We start from the raw sequence: 20357 nt of genomic DNA, 5'->3' as shown, positions 1-20357 counted from the left end.
GGGGGGCTCAGCCCCGCCGTTGGGGTGACCCCGTGGGAACCCCGAGACACTTTTGGGGTTTGAGTCAAGGGGGGGGGACAGCAAGAAGATGGAGGGGACTAGGGGGGGGGGCAGACGGCCACAAATGGGGGTGCAGGGACAGACAGACACCCCCAGAGGTGCCACGTCCCCCCACGTGTGTGTGACCCCCCCCCCCGCCAACGGCTCGGCGCTGGCCTTCGACTTCCCCGTCCTCTTCAGGTCCCATCCCTGCCTGGGGGGGGGGGGGCGGTATTTGGGGGTGTCCGTCCCCCCCCAATCAAGACATTTGTTGTCCTCAGGGTTGGGGGGGTGACCCTCACACCGGGGCGGGGGGGGGGGTGGGGGGCGGAGCTCCCAGTGCTCCCAGTTTGGACACAGAGGGGTTACTGGGAGGGGGGAGTGGTTAACGCTACGGTGTTGGGGGGGGGGGGATACGGACCACTGGGGTACCCCCAGCCTGGACCAGTTGGGGGGGGGGGGAAAGGGGGGGGTGTGTGGGGACAAACCGAGGTGACATCGGCCACCGCCGCTATGTCCCGCTGGTGGCGGCCACCGGGGCCTCCTGCTCCGGCAACCGGTGACGCCCGTCTGGTTGCCGGAGCCCATTGGGTGCCCGATGTGTGTGTGTGTCCCCCCCCCCGCCCCGAGTGGGGTGTGGGGTGCAGGCGGGTGGTTGTGGGGGGGGGGCACACACAGACACAAGGGACAGAGCGCGGCTGGACACCCCCAGCCCCACCCCACCATGTTGGTGCTGCTGGGTCTGGCCCTGGGGGCTCCGGGGGCAGGTGGGGGCCGTGGATGATGGGGGGGGGTCGGGGGGGGTCGATTGGGGACCCTGGGGGGGAGTTGGGGGGGTTTTCACCCTGTGGGAGCCTGAGGGTGGGGTTGGGGGGGCTCAGTCCTGCAGGACCCCAGGGATGGGGGGGGGGGCTTAATCCTGGGGGAGCCCAGCGGTGGTTTGGGGGGGCTCAGCTCTGTGGGACCCCGGGGGTGGTTTGGGGGGGCTCAGCTTTGTGGGACCCTGGGGATGGTTTGGGGGGGCTCAATCCTGTGGGACCCCGGGGGTGGTTTGGGGGGGGCTCAGCTTTGTGGGACCCCGGGGATGGTTTGGGGGGGCTCAGCTTTGTGGGACCCCAGGGTGGTTTGGGGGGGCTCAATCCTGTGGGACCCCGGGGGTGGTTTGGGGGGGCTCAGCTCTGTGGGACCCCAGGGGTGGTTTGGGGGGGCTCAGCTCTGTGGGACCCCGGGGGTGATTTGGGGGGGCTCAGCTCTGTAGGACCCCGGGGGTGGTTTGGGGGGGCTCAGCCCTGCGGGACCCCGGGGGTGGTTTGGGGGGGCTCAGCTCTGTGGGACCCCGGGGATAGTTTGGGGGGGCTCAGCCCTGTGGGAACCCAGGGATAGTTTGGGGGGGCTCAGCCCTGTGGGACCCCGGGGATGGTTTGGGGGGGCTCAATCCTGTGGGACCCCGGGGGTGGTTTGGGGGGGCTCAGTCCTGCAGAACCTTGGGGACAGTCTGGGGGGGCTCTGCCCTGTGGGACCCCAAGGGCAGTTTGGGGGGGCTCAGCCCTGCGGGACCCCGGGGATGATTTGGGGGGGCTCAGCCCTGTTGGACCCCGGGAATGATTTGGGGGGGCTCTGCCCTTTGGGACCCCAGGAATGGTTTGGGGGGGGCCTCACCTCATGGCTGGGAGTGATGCTGTGGGGACAATTTGGGGGGGCTCAGCCCCACTGTTGGGGTGACCCCATGGGGACCCCGAGACACTTTTGGATTTTGACTCAAGTTGGGGTCAAGCGTGAGAAGAACACGGCGGGGGGGGGGACAGCGGGAAGATGGGGGGGGCTGGGGGGGCCCAGACGGCCACAAATGGGGGCGCTCCCCGTCTGTGTGTCCCCCCCCGGCCCCCCGCAGGCGCCTTCCTGGTGCACGTGGCCAGCTGGTGCCCGCTGGCGGCCAACGGCTCGGCGCTGGCCTTCGACTTCACCATCCTCTTCAACAAGAACCCGCTGGTTTGCTACGACCCCCCCGGCCGCCGCTTCGTCCCCTGTGACGGGGGGCTGCTGGCCCAAGTGGCCGCGGCGGTGGCCACCGGCCTCAACAACGGCAGCGCCTGGACCCAACGCGCCGAAGCCCGACGCCGCCTCTGCCGCGACCTGACCCCCCGCGTCTGGGCGGCCGCGGCGCTGAGGCGGAGTGAGACCCCGCGGTGCCTTGCACGGGGGGGTGGTTGCACGGGGGGGTGTTGCACAGGGGGGTGGTTGCACGGGGCGGCGCGGGGTGGGGGGGATGTTGGGTTGAGCGTTGCGTGGGGCCGTTGAGTCACCTATCGCACGGGGATGGGGCAGGAGCGTTGCACGAGGATTTGCACGGGGCCGTTGCATTGCACGTTGCACGGGGATGGGGCAGGAGTGTTGCACGGGGCTTTGCACGGGGCTGTTGCATCACATATCGCACAGGGATGGGGTAGGAGCGTTGCAGGAGGCTTTGCACGGGACTGTTGCATTGCACGTTGCATGGGGATGGGGCAGGAGCGTTGCACGAGGCTTTGCACGGGGCTGTTGCATCGCACGTTGCACGGGGATGGGGCAGGAGCGTTGCACGGGGCTGTTGCATCATGTATTGCATGAGGATGTTGCACGGGGATGTTGCACGGGGCCGTTGCATCACGTATCACACGGGGATGGGGCAGAAGCGTTGCACGAGGCTTTGCACGGGGCTGTTGCTTTGCACGTTGCACAGGGATGGGGCAGGAGCTTTGCACGGGGCTGTTGCATCACAGAGAGCGTGAGGATGTTGCATGGGGATGTTGCATGGGGTGTTGCACGGGGCCGTTGCATCATATATCACACGGGGATGGGGCAGGAGCGTTGCACGGGGCTTTGCACGAGGCTGTTGCATCATGTATCGCATGAGGATGTTGCACGGCGATGTTCCACGGGGCTTTGCACGGGGCTGTTGTGTCACATATCGCACGGGGATGGGGCAGGAGCGTTGCACGGGGCTTTGCACGAGGCTGTTGCATCATGTATCGCATGAGGATGTTGCACAGGGATGTTGCATCACATATCACACGGGGATGGGGCAGGAGCGTTGCACGGGGCTTTGCACGGGGCCGTTGCATCACGTATCGCACGGGGATGGGGCAGAAGCGTTGCACAAGGCTTTGCACGGGGCTCTTGCATTGCACGTTGCACAGGCATGGGGCAGAAGTGTTGCACGAGGCATTGCATGGGGCTTTTGCATCACAGAGAGCATGAGGATGTTGCACGGGGATGTTGCACGAGGCTTTGCACGGGGCCATTGCATCACACATTGCACGGGGATGGTGCAGGAGCGTTGCACGGGGCTTTGCACGGGGCCGTTGCATCACATATCGCACGGGGTGTTGCACGCGGCGTTGCACGGGGATGTTACATTGCACGTTGCACGGGGATGCTGCAGGCATGTTGCGTGGGGTGTTGCATTGCACGTTGCACGGGAACGTTGCTTGGGGCCTTGCATGGGGCCATCGCACATTGCACAAGGCTTTGCACGGGGCCATTGCGTCACACATTGCACGGGGACATGGCACTGAGCATCGCACGGGGCTTTGCACAGGGGTGCTGCAGCGCACGTCGCACGGGGACGTCACACGGGGCATTGTGTGGCGTGTTGCACGGGGGGACATTTCACGGGGGGTTGTTTCACGGGGGGGTCATTGCATGGGAGGACGTTGCACGGGGGGATGTTGCATGGGGGGATGTTTCACAGGGGGTTGTTGCACGGGGGGTTGTTTCATAGGGGGATGTTGCACGAGGGGTTGTTGCACGAGGGTTTTTTTCACAGGGGGACATTTCACAGGGGGGTGTTGCACGGGGGGTCATTGCACGGGGGGATGTTTCACAGGGGTTGTTGCACGAGGGGTTGTTTCACAGGGGGATGTTTCATGGGGGGTCGTTGCACAGGGGGTTGTTGCACGAGGGGTCGTTGCACGGGGGGGGTCGTTGCACGGGGGGATGTTTCATGGGGGGATGTTTCACAGGGGGATGTTTCATGGGGGTTTGTTTCACAGGGGGTTGTTGCACGAGGGGTTGTTGCACGGGGGGTTGTTGCACGAGGGGTTGTTTCACAGGGGGATGTTTCATGGGGGTTTGTTGCACAGGGGGTTGTTGCACGAGGGGTCGTTGCACGGGGGGATGTTTCACGGGGGGATGTTTCACGAGGGCTCGTTGCACGGACCAACACCCCCATCTTTCCCAAAGCACCACGGGGGGGCCCACGGGGCGGTACCACACCTCAGGGTGCGGCGGCAGAGGAGCGGGGCAGGGGCTCACCCCAACACTGACACCCCCCCCCCTTTTTTTTTTTTTTCCCCCTCGTGCCAGCCCCCCCCCACGCCCGCATCGTCCCCTCCCGCCCGGCCGCCGCGGGGGGGCCCGTCCTCCTCACCTGCCACGTCTGGGGCTTCTACCCCCCCCGAGGTCACCGTCCTCTGGCTGCACAACGGGGATGTGGTGGGACCCGGGGACACCCCCCCCCCCCCCAATTTCCGCCATCCCCAGCGGTGACTGGACCTACCAGACGCGGGTGACCTTGACAGTGACCCCGAGGCCTGGGGACACCTTCACCTGCTCCGTGCAACACGTCAGCTTGGCCCAGCCCCTGCTGGAGGATTGGGGTGAGGGGTTGGGGGGGACACACCAACACCCCCCCCCCCCCCCCCCCGCCATAACCTTCCTGGGTCGTCGTGATGTCACCTCCTGTGTCCCCGCAGGTCCCGGTTTGTCCCCAGGGTTGACCTTGAAGGTGGCCATGGCCACCGTGGTGATGGCCTTGGGGCTCGGTTTCTTCAGCGTTGGCGTCTACCGCTATCGGGCCAGGCCACCGGCATCGGGTGAGCCACTGCGGGGGGGGGACACAGGGACAATGGGGGGGGCACAGGGGGACACAGGGGTGACACGGACCCTCCTCACCCCCTTTTACACCCTCTTGTAGGTTACACCCCCCTCCCCGGAAACAACTACCCCGCAGGTAACGGCACAACCAGCCCCTGTCCCCAAGGGGCGTGTCACCCCTTCTGCCACTCCATGTGTGTGTGTCCCCCCCCCCCCCCCCTCCAGGCAGCATCTGAGGACCCCCAGGACGGTGATTTCCCGGCCCAGATGGTGTCCCCGCGTGTCCTCCCCCTCCTCGTCCTGCCGCTGCTGTCACTGTCACCCTGGGGGTGACGAACGTCGTCGTGGTGCTGATAATAAAGATGGTCCAGGGTGGCCTCGAGGTGACGGGGGGGGGTTTGGCACAAGTGACACCGCGGAGGGGAAGGGCTGCGGGGGGGGGGTGTGCACCAGCGGGGCTGGGCACGAGGGACATCGGGAACGAGGGACGTTGGGAACGAGGGACATCAGGAATGAGGGACATTAGGCACAGGGGACACCGGGCACAAGGGACACCGGGCAAGAGGGACACTGGGCACAGGCAGTGCCAGGGATGAGGAACATCAGGCACAAGGGACACAAGTGGCACTGGGCACGAGGGACACCAGGTACAGGGGACACTGGGCACAGGGGACATCAGGCACAAAGGACACCGGGCATGAGGGACACCGGGTACAGGGCACACCGGGCATGAGGGACACTGGACATTAGGGACACCAGGTACAGGCAGTGCTGGGCACAAGTGACACTGGACACAGGGGACACCAGGGACAGGGGACACTGAGCACAGGGGACATCAGGGACAGGGGACACTGAGTACAAGGGACACCGGGCAAGAGGGACACTGGGCACAGGGGACACTGGGCTCAAGGGACACTGGGCTCAAGGGACACCGGGCAAGAGGGACACTGGGCACAGGCAGTGCCAGGGATGAGGAACATCAGGCACAAGGGACACAAGTGGCACTGGGCATGAGGGACACCAGGTACAGGGGACACTGGGCAAGAGGGACACTGGGCACGGGCAGTGCCAGGCAGAAGTGACACCAGGTACAGGGACACCGGGCAAGAGGGACACTGGGCACAGGGGACATCAGGCACAAAGGACACTGGGCATGAGGGACACCAGGTACAGGGGACACTGGGCACAAGGGACACCAGGCACGAGGGACACTGGACATTAGGGACACCAGGTACAGGCAGTGCTGGGCACAAGTGACACCGGACACAGGGGACAGCGGGTACAAGGGACACCAGGCAAGAGGGACACTGAGCACAGGGGACATCAGGCACAAGGGACACTGGGCATAAGGGACACCGGGCACAGGGGACACTGGGCACAGGGGACAGCGGGCACAAGGGACACCGGGCACAGGGGACACTGGGCTCAAGGGACACTGGGCACGGGCAGTGCCAGGCACAAGTGACACTAGGTACAGGGACACTGGGCACAGGGGACATCAGGCACAAAGGACACCGGGCTTGAGGGACACCAGGTACAGGGGACACCGGGCATGAGGGACACTGGACATTAGGGACACCAGGTACAGGCAGTGCTGGGCACAAGTGACACTGGACACAGGGGACACCAGGGACAGGGGACACTGGGCACAGGGGACACCGGGCACAGGGGACACCGGGCACAGGGGACACTGAGTACAAGGGACACCGGGCAAGAGGGACACTGGGCACAGGGGACACTGAGCACAGGGGACACCGGGCACAGGGGACACTGAGTACAAGGGACACCGGGCAAGAGGGACACTGGGCACAGGGGACACTGGGCTCAAGGGACACTTGCCACAAGCCCAGTGGGGGGGGTGCCCGCACTTGCTGGGGTTATTTTACCGCTTTCCTGGCTTTTTCACCCAAAACCTCTCGGGGGGGCAGAGCCGTGGGGCCCCAGACGCCCGGGGGTCCCCCCCCACCCCGGGGGGGAGCAGGACAACGGGGTCCCGGGGTGTCCCCAAGGAGAGGGGGACAAGACCGGGGCCGTGGGAGGGGTCTGGGGCTGTGGGGGGTCCCCGGGCTGAGGGGACACAAGGTGGGGGTCGTGTGTTCGCCTCCCCCCCCCCCCTCCCCGCTGCCGCCTCCGGCCCTTTCGGTTTCGTTTCTCGCACTCCCGCGGGGCCGGGATCTGCCTGGCACCCGGTGACGTCACGCGCGCTGCGAGCCGTGATTGGTGAGTGGGGGGTAGCCTCGTCAATCTGGGGTCTCCTCCCCTTCCCTGTCCACCCATGAGAGCCCGTTCCCCCCCCCCGTGCCCCCTTGGGACTCTCTGACCCCACCGTGTCCCCCCCACGCGTGTCTCTGCCCCACTATAGGGAACTACCCCCCCTCACATGGCGGCGTTTGGGCAGGCGCCCTTAACAGTCATGGCCGCTCTGGCTTCACCAGCGCCCTCCGCGCTTGCGCTGCACGTAGGGGCGGGCCCTTCCACTTGCGCATGCGCAAATGGCACTGCCAGGGGCGCGGTGAGGGCGGACGGGCGGAAGTGCGGGGTCGCGCAGGGTGTTTGCGCATGCGCAGTAGAAGTCCGCGCCCGCCCCTGAATAAGAGGCCGGGAGACCCCGTCAGGGCCCTTTTTCTTGCCTGGAGCCGCCGGTGCCGCCATGTGAGTGCGGCGCGTCCGGGGGTTCCGCGGGCCTGGAGGGCGGCTGGGGCTCGGGAGGGGCCGTGGGGGGTGTGTGGGGGCTGTCAGGGTTCTTGGGCCTCAGGCCTGTGGGTGGAGGGGGCCCCGAAGTTGGAGTTGTGGGGCTCAGGCCCGTGGGGGAGGCCCCGAGGTGGAAATTGGGGGGTTCAGGCCTGTGGGAGAGGCCTCGAGGTGGGAATTGGTGGGGGGGGGGGGGTCAGGCCTGTGGGGGAGGCCTCGAGGTAGGAATTGGGGGCCTGAGGTCTGTTGGGGAGGCCTCGAGGTGGGAATTGGGGGGGTTCCGGCCTGTGGGGGAGGCCTCGAGGTGGGAATTGGGGGATTCAGGCCTGTGGGAGAGGCCTCGAGGTGGGAGTTGGGGGGCTGAGATCTGTTGGGGAGGCCTCGAGGTGGGAGGTGGGGGGCTGAGGTCAATGGGAGTTGGGGGACTTCAGCCTTGGGAGGGGTCCTTGAGGTAGGAGTGGGGATGGGCCTGAGGTGGGAGTTGCGGGGGCTCAGGCTGAGGGGGGGGACCCTGAGGTGGGAGTTGGGGGGCTCTTGAGGGGGAAGGGTATGGCTGTTCCTTTTTGGGGGGTAGAGGGGCTTGAGGGGGGGCTTCCTGCCATAGGAATGAGCTGGAAAGGGGGTGTCTTGGAGGAGTGTGGAGGCGTCCTGGGCTGTTGGAGTGGGGGGGCGGTTTGGAGGGAGTTTGGGGTGTCCCTCGGCTGTGGGGGGGGGGCTGTGGGGTGTCTGGGAGGTCGGGGTTTCCCTCACCCCCACACAGCCAGTCTTTGCGCTCCCCAGTAACACCGCGACCGTGTGATTGTCGCAGCACCAACCCTGTTCCTCCCGTACACCGTAACACCCCCCCCCCCCCCATACCAGACCTTCTTGGGGGTCCCTCATTTTCGGGGACACCCCGTTGCGGGGGTCACACAACCTTGAGTCGCATCACCCTCGCTCCACACTCTGCCACGCACCATCTCGACTGGGGGGGGACTGGAGTCACCAACACACAACTGGGGGGACACCCCTGTTGTCACATTCCCCCCCCCCCCCCCCCCCCGCCAAGGGCCCTGGGGGACACCCCTGGGCCACTTTGTCCCCTCTGGGAGCTTGAGGGACCCCCCCTTTTTTTGCATAGACACCCCCCTGTGGGTGCTTGAACACCTCACGCAGGTTTTAGGGTGTCTGGGTGCTACCCAGAGCCTTCCAGTTTATACTGGGAAAGGTGTTTAACCTCACTGGGAGCTGTAGGCGCTTCATTTTTTTCCTTTTTAATTCAAATGATTTGATCTAAACCCCCTGAATTTGAGGTCTGGGGGGGACAAATGTCTTTCCTGACTGGAATTCAGGGGAGATGGGAGCTTGAGGGACCCCCCCTTTTTTTGCATAGACACCCCGCTGTGGGTGCTTCAGCACCCCACGGAGGTTTTAGGGTGTCTGGGTGCTACCCAGAGCCTTCCCAGTTTATACTGGGAAAGGTGTTTAACGTCACTGGGAGCTGTAAGTGCTTCATTTTTTTTCTTTTTAATTCAAATGATTTGATCTAAACCCCCCGAATTTGAGGTTTGTGGGGGACAAATGTCTCTCCTGACCCAAATTCAGGGGGGACAACTCAAGTCACCAACACACCACTGGGACACATCCACAGCCCTGTTGTCACATCCCCCCCTCAAGGGCTTGAGGACACCCCTGGGCCACTTTGTCCCCTCTGAGAGCTTGAGGGACCCCCCTTTTTTTGCATAGACACCCCCCTGTGGGTGCTTGAACACCTCACGCAGGTTTTAGGGTGTCTGGGTGCTACCCAGAGCCTTCCCAGTTTATACTGGGAAAAGTGTTTAACGTCACTGGGAGCTGTAGGCGCTTCATTTTTTTTTCTTTTTAATTCAAAGGATTTCATCTAAACCCCCCAAATTTGAGGTTTGGGGGGGACAATTGTCTCTGCTGACCCCCACCCCGCTCTCCCCACAGCATGACCGACTGGGAGACGGCGCCCGCCGTCACCGAGACCCCCGACATCAAACTCTTCGGCAAATGGAGCACCGACGACGTGCAAATAAACGATATTTCCCTCCAGGTATTATTTTTTTTTGGGGGGGGGGGGGGTGGTTCCCCTATTTCTCCCGCTGACGGGAGGTGTCTGACGTTGTACCCCACCAGGATTATATCGCCGTGAAGGAAAAATACGCCAAGTACCTGCCCCACAGCGCCGGGCGCTACGCGGCCAAGCGCTTCCGCAAAGCTCAGTGTCCCATCGTGGAGAGACTCACCAATTCCATGATGATGCACGGCCGCAACAACGGCAAGAAATTAATGACCGTGCGCATCGTTAAGCACGCCTTCGAGATCATCCATCTGCTCACCGGGGAGGTCAGGAGGGGTCTGGAGAGGGAGTTTGGGTGTTGGAGAGGGGGTTTTGGGCACCAAGGGGGTGGGCTTGGGTGCTGGGGAGGGATTTTTGGGCGCCGGGGGGTGGGTTTGGGTGTTTTGGGGCACCAAGGGGGTGGTTTTGGTGCTGAGGAGGTATTTTTGGGCACCAAGGGGGTGGGTTTGGGTGTTCTGGGGCACCAAGGGGGTGGTTTTGGGTGCTGGGGAGGGGTTTTTGGGCACCAAGGGGGTGGTTTTGGGTGCTGGGGAGGGGGTTTTGGGCACCAGGGGGGTGGTTTTGGGGCACCAAGGGGGTGGTTTTGGGTGCTGGGGAGGGGTTTTTGGGCACCAGGGGGGTGGTTTTGGGTGCTGTGGACATTTTTTGGGCACCAGGGGGGTGGTTTTGAGGCACCAAGGGGGTAGTTTTGGGTGCTGGGGAAGGATTTTTGGGCACGAAGGGGGTGGGTTTTGGGTGTTTTGGGGCACCAAGGGGGTGTTTTTGGGTGCTAGGGAGGGGTTTTTGGGCACCAGGGGGGTGGGTTTGGGTGTTTTGGGGCACGAAGGGGGTGGTTTTGGGTGCTGGGAAAGGATTTTTGGGCACCAAGGGGGTGGGTTTTGGGTGTTTTGGGGCACCAAGGGGGTGGGTTTGGGTGCTGGGGAGGGATTTTTGGGCGCCAGGGGGGTGGGTTTGGGTGTTTTGGGGCACCAAGGGAGTGTTTTTGTGTGCTGGGGAGGTATTTTTGGGCACCAAGGGGGTGGGTTTGGGTGTTCTGGGGCACCAAGGGGGTGGTTTTGGGTGCTGGGGAGGGGTTTTTGGGCACCAAGGGGGTGGTTTTGGGTGCTGGGCGGGGGTTTTTGGGCACCAAGGGGGTGGTTTTGGGTGCTGGGGAAGGATTTTTGGGCACCAGGGGGATGGTTTTGGGTGCTAGGGAGGGGTTTTTGGGCACCAAGGGGGTGGTTTTGTGGCACCAAGCGGGTGGTTTTGGGTGCTAGGGAGGGCTTTGGGCACCAAGGGGGGGTGGGTTTGGGTGCTAGGGAGGGGTTTTGGAGCATCAGGGAGATGGATTTGGGTGGTTTTGGGTGCTGGGAAAGGATTTTTGGGCACCAGGGGAGTGGTTTTGGGTGCTGGGGAGGTATTTTGGGCAGCAAGGGGGTGGTTTTGGGGCACCAAGGGGGTGGTTTTGGGTGTTGGAGAGGGGCTTTTGGGCAGCAAGGGGGTGGGTTTGGGTGCTAGGGAGGTTTTTTGGGCACCAGGGGGATGATTTTGGGCACCAAGCGGGTGATTTTGGGTGCTCTGGTGGGGTTTTTTGAGCACCAAGGGGATGGATTTGGGTGGGTTTGGCTGCTGGTGAGATTTTTGGGCACCAAGGGGGTGGTTTTGGGTGCTGGAGATATTTTTTTTTTTTTTGGGTCACCAGGGCGTTGTTTTTGGTCACTGGGGAGGTTTTTTAGGTCACAGAGGGGATGGTTTTGGGTCTTTTTTTGTGCTGGGCAGGTTTTTTAGGCTGTCTTTGAGCACAGGGAGGCCTGATTTTCCCCCCCCCTTTTTTTCTTCTCCTCCCCCAGAACCCCCTGCAAGTCCTGGTTAACGCCATCATCAACTCAGGACCCCGCGAGGACTCGACCCGCATCGGCCGCGCCGGCACCGTCCGCCGTCAGGCCGTGGACGTGTCCCCCCTGCGCCGCGTCAACCAGGTACCTCCCTCCTTCACCCCGAACCCCCGGGGGGTGCCACCCCTTTGTTCCCACATCCCTAATGTCCTTTTTCTGTCCCTTTTTTTTATTTCTTTTTTAAATTTTTTTCCCCACTTTTTCCCAGGCCATTTGGCTGTTGTGCACCGGCGCTCGCGAAGCCGCTTTCCGGAACATCAAAACCATCGCTGAGTGCTTGGCCGACGAACTCATCAACGCTGCCAAGGTAAGAAGGGGGGGTAGAACTGTCACCTCTCAAAAGCTGGGGACACACAACACCCCCCCCCCCCCCAAATTAATTTACACCCATCTCACCCCCCCCCTTCCCTCCTCCCCAGGGCTCTTCCAACTCCTACGCCATCAAGAAGAAGGACGAGCTGGAACGTGTGGCCAAGTCCAACCGTTAAAAAGCCACCGTTGTCACCCCCCCAAAAATAAAATTCACTTCTTCTCTGTCCCCCGCCTCGCTCCTCTTTGTGCTGGGGGGCTGGGGGGGGGGGACACTTGGGCTGCTTTTTGGCGTGGGGATCCCCGATGGAGCTGCACCCCTACCCCATGTCCTGCTTGTCCCCCCCGCCACACCCCCAGACCTGTCTTATTTCTCCCCCACCCCTGGGAAAAGTTGGGGTGCTTCCCTGTGGTTGTGCCCCCCCCCCCCCCAAGTTTTTCCATGTTGGTGGGGGGGGGAAGGCGGAAGAAATGATCCAAATAAAGCTGAGACGGATCCAGCTCTGGATCTGTGGTGGGGGGAGCAGGATCTGCTCTGGGAACCAGCCCACGACCCCCACCGAGGCCCGTGTGGGGTTTGGGGGTGCTCCCCAAACGCAGCGGGGGGGGGGGGCAGTTGGGTGTTTTTTCCGCCGCCCCCCACCCCCTCCAAGCTTCCGTGGGCAGGGCACCCAGTGGGTGTGACCGTAGCCGACGTCCTCCTCGATCCCGGCTGCGCCCGGAGCCGCATGGCACCGCCGGGACCTGCCATTTCGGGGTGCAGGTGAGGGGAAAGGGGGTGGGGGGCTGAGCTTGTCACACCCCCCCTCCCCAATTTGTGGGGGGGGCAGCAGGTTTTGGGGTGAGGAGGGGGGCACTGGCTGAGTGGGGAGTGGGTGTGAGCGCTGGTACTTTCACCTTGAAGTTTAGACTGCCCCCCAAATTATTTTTTGGGAGGGTTTTGTTTCTTTAGGGGGGGGTTGGTTTTTCTGGGGGGGGGCTTATGGTCAAGTGGGGGGGGTAAGGTGGGTTGGAGGGGTGTGATTTGGTTCAGGGTACCCCCTAAATGCAGCGTCCCCCACGCCGTGGGTTGGGTAAACACTGTTTCTTTCTGCCTGCCAGGGCCACCGCCGTGGTGGGGGACACAGGGGACACCGGGGGGGGCCCCCCTTTGGATAGCGGGGGGCCCCCCCCTTTGGATTGCGTCATCTGCTTCGCCCCTTACGATCGGCTCTTCAAAGTGCCCAAAGTTTTGGGGTGCGGTCACATCTTCTGCCTCGAATGCTTGGCCAGGGTGACCGTGGGGGCCCCCGCTGCCGACCCCCCCACTTTGCTCTGCCCCATTTGCCGCCGCCCCACGGCCCTGCCCCCCCGCCGTGGCCCCCCAGCTTTACCCACCCCCCCTGATCTCCTGGCTCTCCTCCCCCCCGGCCCCACCGCCACCTCCATCCGCTTCAACCGCCCCAAGGGGTTGCTCTACGTCCCCCCCCCACACCCCAAAACCCCCGACCAGCTCCCCACCGTCACCCTCAGCCTGGAATTGGGGCGACCTGACCCCCCCCCTCCCCAAAACCAGCCTCAGCCCCAGCTCTCAGGCCGCTGCGTTCTGGGCCGAGCATTGGCCTTGACCTTGGCCTTGATGGTGGGAGGGGGCTTGGCCTTCTGCGGAGTCTTCCTCTTCTTCATCCAGCCTGCGGCCTATGAGGAGGGGGGGCCGCTGCCAAACACCACCTGGGGGGCGCAGAGCTGGCCCCCCTTTTAAGACACCCCCCCCCCCCCCCTTTTCCACATTGTGAACCCCCACGTTGTCTTGCTGGCCCGTGGACCACCCCCATGGGCTGAGATTGTGCCCTCATGACTCTGGGGGGGGGGGGCGGGCGAGGGGGAGGGAACCCCACTCGTGGTCAAGATTTTGGGGGGGGGGGCCACCCCCATTTCCCATGTATTAAACATCTTCCTGGATGCCGACTGTGTCCTGGTTGTTTTCCAACCCTGATCCCAAGGGCGATTTCCCCCCTGCCCACCCCCCTAACTTGCCCCTCCCTCAGTCAGGCCTAAATTTTTGGGCTGTAAATCACCAATTTTGGTCCAGCAGAGGGACAGGAACGGGGCTCCCTGTATAGGGGGGTTCAGGGGGTGATTAGGGGTCTAATTTTGTGGCCCCCCCCCCAGCTCTTTGCACCCTCCCGCGGTGCCTGGCACAGCCCCCGCCTCTATCAGCGCCGTCCCTGGTACCGGTGGCACAGGGTGGGGACGGTGTTTGGTGCTGGTGTGTGTTTTGGGGGGGGTGTGGGGGGGGTTGGACGTGGGACTACAGTCAACTGGGAGGGGGGGCAGTAACCCCCCCACCCTGTTTGGTTGTTTTTTGTGGGGGGGGTGTGTGTAATGTCAAAGCAAGGACACGTGGGTTGTGCTGGTGCGTGTGGCTGTGAACACCCCCACCCTGAAGCAACTGGGGTGGTTGTACCCGGTGCTGGACAGACTCAATCCCAGAGCAGTTGGTCCCAGGACCAATCAGACCCAGGAACAGTTGGACCCAGCAACAGCCGGATCCTTTCCTTGGTGTTGACGCTCCAAAACAACCACCGTGGGACGACTGTGAGCTGGCAACAGCTCTCTGGCTGTACCGGGGTACCCCTGCTCTGGGGAGGGACCCGAGTCCGGTGGCCGGAGTCTGGTGTAGTTCCCCTTTCACACTTAAACACCACGCCAGACACGTGAGAAGAAGCAGGGTCCGGTTGTTCACTAAAGTGCGACTGTACATATGAGAAACCAGACCCCGGATACAACAGTCTGCGCGTCCAGGACCCGACCTAACGCTGTGCTTGAACGTACAGTCCCAGCCACGGACTCTCTGACTGTGCTCACGCCTCACCGGAGCTGGGTGTGAGCTACAGTCGGACGAGACAGCGTAAAAACTCTCCAACTGTGCTCACGCCTCACCGGAGCTGGGTGTGAGCTACAGTCGGACGAGACAGCGTAAAAACTCTCCGATTGTGCTCATACCTCAGCCACAGACTCTCCGACTGTGCTCACGCCTCACCGGAGCTGGGTGTGAGCTACAGTCGGACGAGACAGCATAAAAACTCTCCAACTGTGCTCACGCCTCACCGGAGCTGGGTGTGAGCTACAGTCGGACGAGACAGCATAAAAACTCTCCAACTGTGCTCACACCTCACCGGAGCTGGGTGTGAGCTACAGTCGGACGAGACAGCATAAAAACTCTCCGACTGTGCTCACGCCTCAGCCACAGACTCTCCGACTGTGCTCACTGGAGCCGGGTGTGAGCTACAGTCGGACAATACAGCATAAAAACTGAATCCGGTTGTACCAACAACTGATGCCAAACCAGCCGTCGGCTACAGCCGGACCGTGCATTACAGTAACCGATCCTGATGTGCAATACGATTTGATTGTACGTACAAGTTGTGCACTACAGTCTGACTAGACTTAACTAGACTCAGTTGTACACTACAGCCTGACATTAAACTACAGGAATTACCACTTGCGAGACAACCACCTCCATCCCCGGGCCTGAGCCTGCGTCCCCCCACGTCACCTGTATCAACACTGGGCTACAATAACACCGTTAACAGGGGATTAACAGGGAGGTGGTTTGCTACACTGGGAGCCGAGCTCCAGTTGTGCGCAACAGCGCGGGGGGATGGAGGGGACGTCGTGGGGATGTAGCAGGGACAGGTTGGAGGAGGACGAGTCAGCAGGACTGTCCGACTGTGTGCTACAGCTGGAGTGGAGAGGGAGGTGGGATGACTGTAGAGGTGACAGGGTGACTGTAGGGGTGATGGGGTGGCTGTAGGGGAGTTTGGGGGGGGATTTCCATGTTAATTCAGCCCTCGCTCACTCTGCCGCTCCCCCTCCTTAATTAAGAACCATCCTTCTTCCCCCGCCCCCACCCCATAGTTTTCCACCTGACAACAGTCAGAGGGTGGGTGACACCTGGAGCCCTGCAGGGGGAGGGGGGGGACCTGGCCAGAGCCATGAGCCCTCAGATTAAGATGAAAAGACATATTTAAAAAAAAAAAATAATAAGGCAAAGAGGCTCTGCCCTCCCTGCCTAGCCCCACCCACTGACCCCACCCCTCGGCAAATAGCCCCTCCCCTCTGCTCTTAGCCCCGCCCCCCCGAGGGTCACTTATAGAGGAGATGGACGCGGCTACCGTCGCAGTTGCCCCGGCCGAGCTTGTCAGCTTGTTCCGAGACCAGGCAACGGACCAGGGGGAGGTTGGGCTGGTAGAAGGGGGCCGGGGGGGCCGTGGCGGCGCTTAACCCCGGCGAGAAATGGTTGTCAGCCTCACGGGAGGGGTTGGATGACCGGCGGCGGGACCGGAGCTGCTGGCGGTCCTGGAGCTGCTGGCGGAGCTCTGAGACACGTTCCTCCTTCTGCCGGGTGACAAATTTGGGGGGGGGGCAGGGGGTTGTTTGGTGTTGGGGTGTTGGTTCCCCAAAGGTGATCTACCCCTTGTAGCATGGGTAGCAACACCTTGAAGCTACAACCCACCACGTTTTGGGGGTTTCCCACCCCCAACCCACCTCGGCGATGATTTTCTCCAGCTCCCGGTTCTCCTTCTCCAACAGTCGGGATTTCTCCTCCTCGTTGTTGTTGGTGGATGAACCCGTCTTCATGGTGTCCTGCTGCTCCGACTGCCACTCGCCTCGGGTGATGAGGCGCCGCATCTGCAACGGGCCCCGCTCGTCAAAGTTGTCCCCCCGCAAGGCAACACCGGCACCCGACTGTCCCCTGCCGACTGTCATTGCCAACTCCCATCACCCTACTGGAGAAGAAACCTCCTCGTCTACAGAGGCAACACCTTGACCCTACAAGGGCGGCTGTAGGACGACTGTGCCTCCCCCACCCCAGAAGAAACACCCGGACCCCCCCCAGCCCTTCCCCAACTGGCACCTTGGGGACGAAGAGGACCACCAAGGTGATGTAGGAGGAGAAGACAACGGCCAACGAGGCGAAGGCGAAGGCTGCATCCTGTTGGCTGCTGAGGATCATGGTGACGGGCGCCGTGATGAGGCAGAGGACCTGTGGGGAGGAAGGGGATGTTTTTGGGGTCACCGTATGGGTTGTGGGGTGAAGATGGAGGGGGGGTGTGGAGAAATAGCCCCCCCCCGGCTTACCGCTACGTTGTAGATGGCCATGCCCACCGCTCGGTGGTCGTTGATCTTCTCCGTGGACACACTCTTGGTCTCGTACGCCAGGAAGATGCCCAACAGCAGCAGCAACCCCTTGAAGCCGTAAAATATCCCTGGGGGGGGACCACAGGGGGTCAAACAGGGACCCCCCCCACCTGACCTAGGGTGGGGGGAACCACAGGGGTTCAAACAGGGACTCCCCAACCTGGCTCCATGGGTGCCTGGGTCTCCCCTTGGCTCCCTACAATGTGCCTGTGTCCTCAACCCTGCCCGTACCCCAAAATTTGCCCATACCCCCCCCAGTCCTGAGCCCTGAGCCCCCCGCCTGCCCCCCCAAGCCCCCCCCATGCCCACCGAGCCACGTGTTCATCTTGGTGGAGCTGCAATGCTCCAGCTGGGGCAGGATGGAGACGTCCGTGTCTGTCTTGGGCTCCTCCTTGGTGAATTCCTGGGGGTGACGGGGTGGGAGATGGGGTGTGAGGGGACACAGGGTGGGGGTGGTGAGGGGGGAGCCTTTGCCTTGGGCTCCCCCCAGCAGCACCCCAATGCCGTGAGCATCCCCCTGACAGGATAACACCCCCCTCAACACCATGAGTGTCCCCCCAGCAGCACCCTGAGGCTGTGACTGTGCCCCCAGCAGCACCCCAAACCACGAGCATCCCCCCCAACATCAAGAGCCTCCCTCCCCCCCCCAGCTTCCCCCCAACACCCTGAGCATCCCCCCAACATCACGATCACCTCCCCTCAGCACTGCCCCACCTCGATGGTGCGGTGCAGGGGGTCCACGATTTGCCAGATGATCAGCGTGACCACATCCAGCCCCACAAGCAGCCCCACGGTGGCATAGAGCTTCCAAGGCTCCAGGGTCTGCGGTGTGGGGACAACACAACGTCACTGAGACCCCCCCCCATGACACCCCCTCCCCAGTCTCCCCACTGGGTCACCCCTCACCTTCCTCTTCTCCTTCTTCTCCTCCTTCTTGGTGAAGACGGTGTGGACCCACCAGATCTTGGTGAACATGCTGCCGTAGGCCAGGCTGAACCCCAGCCCCAGGAGCCACAGTCGGGCCTGCGGAGGGTATGGGGGTTGGGAAGAGCTGGTTGTACCTCCCTGTCCGGCTGTACTCACCTCCGCTGCACCCCCGTGGAGTGTAACCCCCTCCCATGGACCTGCCTTGACCAACTCCTTTGGAAGTTCCCAGCTCTACTCCCAACTGTACCCGCTCCGGCTGTTCCCAGCCCCTGGCTGTATCTCTGACTCTTCCTCCTCCGGCTGTCCCCATCCCCTGACTGTGCCTCCGACTGTCCCTCCTCTGGCTGTCCCCATCCCCTGGCTGTATCTCTGACTCTTCCTCCTCCGGCTGTCCCCATCCCCTGACTGTACCTTCAACTGTTCCTCCTCTGGCTGTCCCCATCCCCTGGCTTTATCTCTGACTGTTCCTCCTCCAGCTGTCTCCATCCCCTGACTGTACCTTCAACTGTTCCTCCTCCGGCTTTCCCCATCCCCTGGCTGCATCTCCAACTGTTCCTTCTCTGGCTGTCCCCATCCCCTGGCTGTATCTCCAACTGTACCCCCCCCGGCTGTCCCCATCCTCTGATTGTCCCCACTCCGCCTGTACCTCCGCAACCCCTGGCCAGCCCCATACCTGACAGACGAAAGGGAAAAGCCCCGGCCCGATGTGGTACCCGTCAAGTCCCAGGGGAAAGACGGCAGCGAGCGCCAGCGTGCAGCCCACAGCCGTCATGTTGTTCAGGTACGGCTGTGAGTTCTGGATGTACCTGGGGGGAGGGTTGTTGAGAAGACGGGGTGTCACCCAGCCACCGTGCTCAGCCATCGGTGATGTATGACGTTCCACTAACCCAACACAACGCGAGAAACAGGGACACGAAGCCAGATAACAGAAAACCATGTGCTACAGCCAGACCCTTGATATCACCTGAAGCTCCTACGTAGTGAGACAGGCGACTGCGATATCTACTAACAACAACGTTTTGTCGCTGTCACCTTCTGTAGGAGGACACGGGAGCGTATAATCCTTTTTTTTCCTTCTGGGTGTTGCTAACCACATGCTGCTGAGGGGTTTTTTTTAGCAGCTATGGGAAAGGAAAAGTGCGATATTTCCCCAAACACCAGGAAAATGGGGGTATCACTGACCGGACGTGCCCGTTGTAGATGTTGAAGGCCAGGCAGATGATGGCCAGGAGGATGCCCAACGAGGCCAGCACCGAGACGGAGATGAAGAGCTTCTGGGACAGGAATCGGAAGGTGGTGATGACCTTGGTGTAGTCGGCTGGAGGGGCACCTCCTGCAGAGCCCACGGCACAATTAGGGAGCATGGGGGGGTCTTCTCACCCCTTCCCCGTGGCGGGGACCCCACCCTGCTCACACCCCACATGCAGCGCTGCTCACCGATCCACTTGTCGTTGTTGTACCAGGACAGGTTGTCCTTGGTGCTGTCATAGTAGCCGATCTTCTTGTAGACCCCTCCTGCAAGGGCAGCAGAGACGGGTCAGGTTGGAGGGAAGGAGGAGCGACACCCCCCCACCTCCAGCCTTTGTGGACACCCCCACAGGATCACAGACTGCTTGGGGGTCAGAAGGGACCTCTGGGGGTCACCTGGTCCAACCCCCTGCTCAAGCAGGGCCACCCAGAGCCCATTGTCCACGTCCACGTCCATGCGGCATTGGGATGTCTCCAAGGATGGAGACTCCACCACCTGTCTGAGCACCTTCTGCCACTGCTTGGTCACCTGCACCTTGAAAAAGTGGCTCCTGATGCTCACTTGGAGCTTCCTCCGCTCCAGCCCCTTCATCAGCTTTGTGGCCCTTTGCTGGATGCTCTCCAGTAGCTCTCTTGTACTGGGGAGCCCAGTACTGGCCCTATCTCTCCAGGGGTGATCTCATCAGTGCTGAGGATCACCTCCTCGACTTGCTCCACCACTCCTCCAGCCCAGAACACCATTGGCCACCTTTACAAGGCCACGTCACTGACTCATGGGCAACTTGGTGACCACCAGCACCTCCAGGACCTTCTCTGCAAAGCTGGTTGACCCCCAGCCTGTCCTAGCGCCTGGAGTTGTCCCTGGAGCACTTCCCCTTCTTGAATCTCATGAGGTTCCTCTCAGCCCACTTCTCCAACCTATCGAGGTCCTTCTGGGTGGCAGCATGACCCTCTGGCATCTCAGCCACTCCTCCCAGTTTGGTGTCATCAGCAAACTGGCTGAAGGCTGCTCTCTGCCCTGCATCCAGAGCATTGTTGAAGGTGTTGACCAGGACTGGCCCCAGTATTGACCCCTGGGGTGCACCACCGGTGACCAGCCTCCAACTGGACCTTCTGCCACTGGTCCCCACCCCCTGGACCTGGCCATT

At 62.3% G+C, this 20357-nt stretch overlaps 4 protein-coding genes across 4 annotated transcripts; 3 read left to right on the top strand and 1 right to left on the bottom strand.

Annotated features, from left to right (window-relative positions):
- Positions 1-692: 692 nt before the first annotated feature.
- Positions 693-5280, top strand: LOC141917388 (HLA class II histocompatibility antigen, DM beta chain-like). Its single transcript, XM_074810559.1, is given in 8 exon segments — positions 693-806; positions 1931-2212; positions 4384-4469; positions 4471-4533; positions 4535-4676; positions 4773-4892; positions 4994-5029; positions 5119-5280. Coding segments are annotated over 8 exon segments (783 nt in total). The 5' UTR covers positions 693-763; the 3' UTR covers positions 5130-5280.
- Positions 5281-7401: 2121 nt separating this feature from the next.
- Positions 7402-12079, top strand: RPS5 (ribosomal protein S5). The gene is made up of 6 exons (XM_074810572.1): positions 7402-7545; positions 9535-9640; positions 9724-9933; positions 11497-11625; positions 11750-11848; positions 11961-12079. Exons 2-6 carry the CDS (start codon positions 9536-9538, stop codon positions 12027-12029), a joined length of 612 nt encoding a protein of 203 aa, XP_074666673.1. The 5' UTR covers positions 7402-7545; position 9535; the 3' UTR covers positions 12030-12079.
- A 148-nt stretch (positions 12080-12227) lies between these two features.
- LOC141917397 (RING finger protein 225-like) lies at positions 12228-13797 on the top strand. Its single transcript, XM_074810571.1, has 2 exons — positions 12228-12613; positions 12952-13797. Exons 1-2 carry the CDS (start codon positions 12579-12581, stop codon positions 13589-13591), a joined length of 675 nt encoding a protein of 224 aa, XP_074666672.1. The 5' UTR covers positions 12228-12578; the 3' UTR covers positions 13592-13797.
- A 750-nt stretch (positions 13798-14547) lies between these two features.
- LOC141917396 (gamma-aminobutyric acid type B receptor subunit 1-like) lies at positions 14548-19481 on the bottom strand. The gene is made up of 10 exons (XM_074810570.1): positions 19399-19481; positions 19144-19294; positions 18635-18767; positions 17941-18057; positions 17749-17856; positions 17344-17437; positions 16975-17102; positions 16751-16879; positions 16381-16524; positions 14548-16230 (listed from the first exon to the last, which is right to left on the bottom strand). Exons 3-10 carry the CDS (start codon positions 18731-18733, stop codon positions 15979-15981), a joined length of 1071 nt encoding a protein of 356 aa, XP_074666671.1. The 5' UTR covers positions 18734-18767; positions 19144-19294; positions 19399-19481; the 3' UTR covers positions 14548-15978.
- Positions 19482-20357: the final 876 nt, after the last annotated feature.

The sequence above is a fragment of the Strix aluco genome, chromosome 37 (genome assembly GCF_031877795.1).
Source record: "Strix aluco isolate bStrAlu1 chromosome 37, bStrAlu1.hap1, whole genome shotgun sequence".
Classification (NCBI taxonomy): Eukaryota; Metazoa; Chordata; class Aves; order Strigiformes; family Strigidae; genus Strix; species Strix aluco.
Note: the sequence above shows the minus strand (reverse complement) of the source record. Positions and strands in the feature narration are given on the sequence as shown.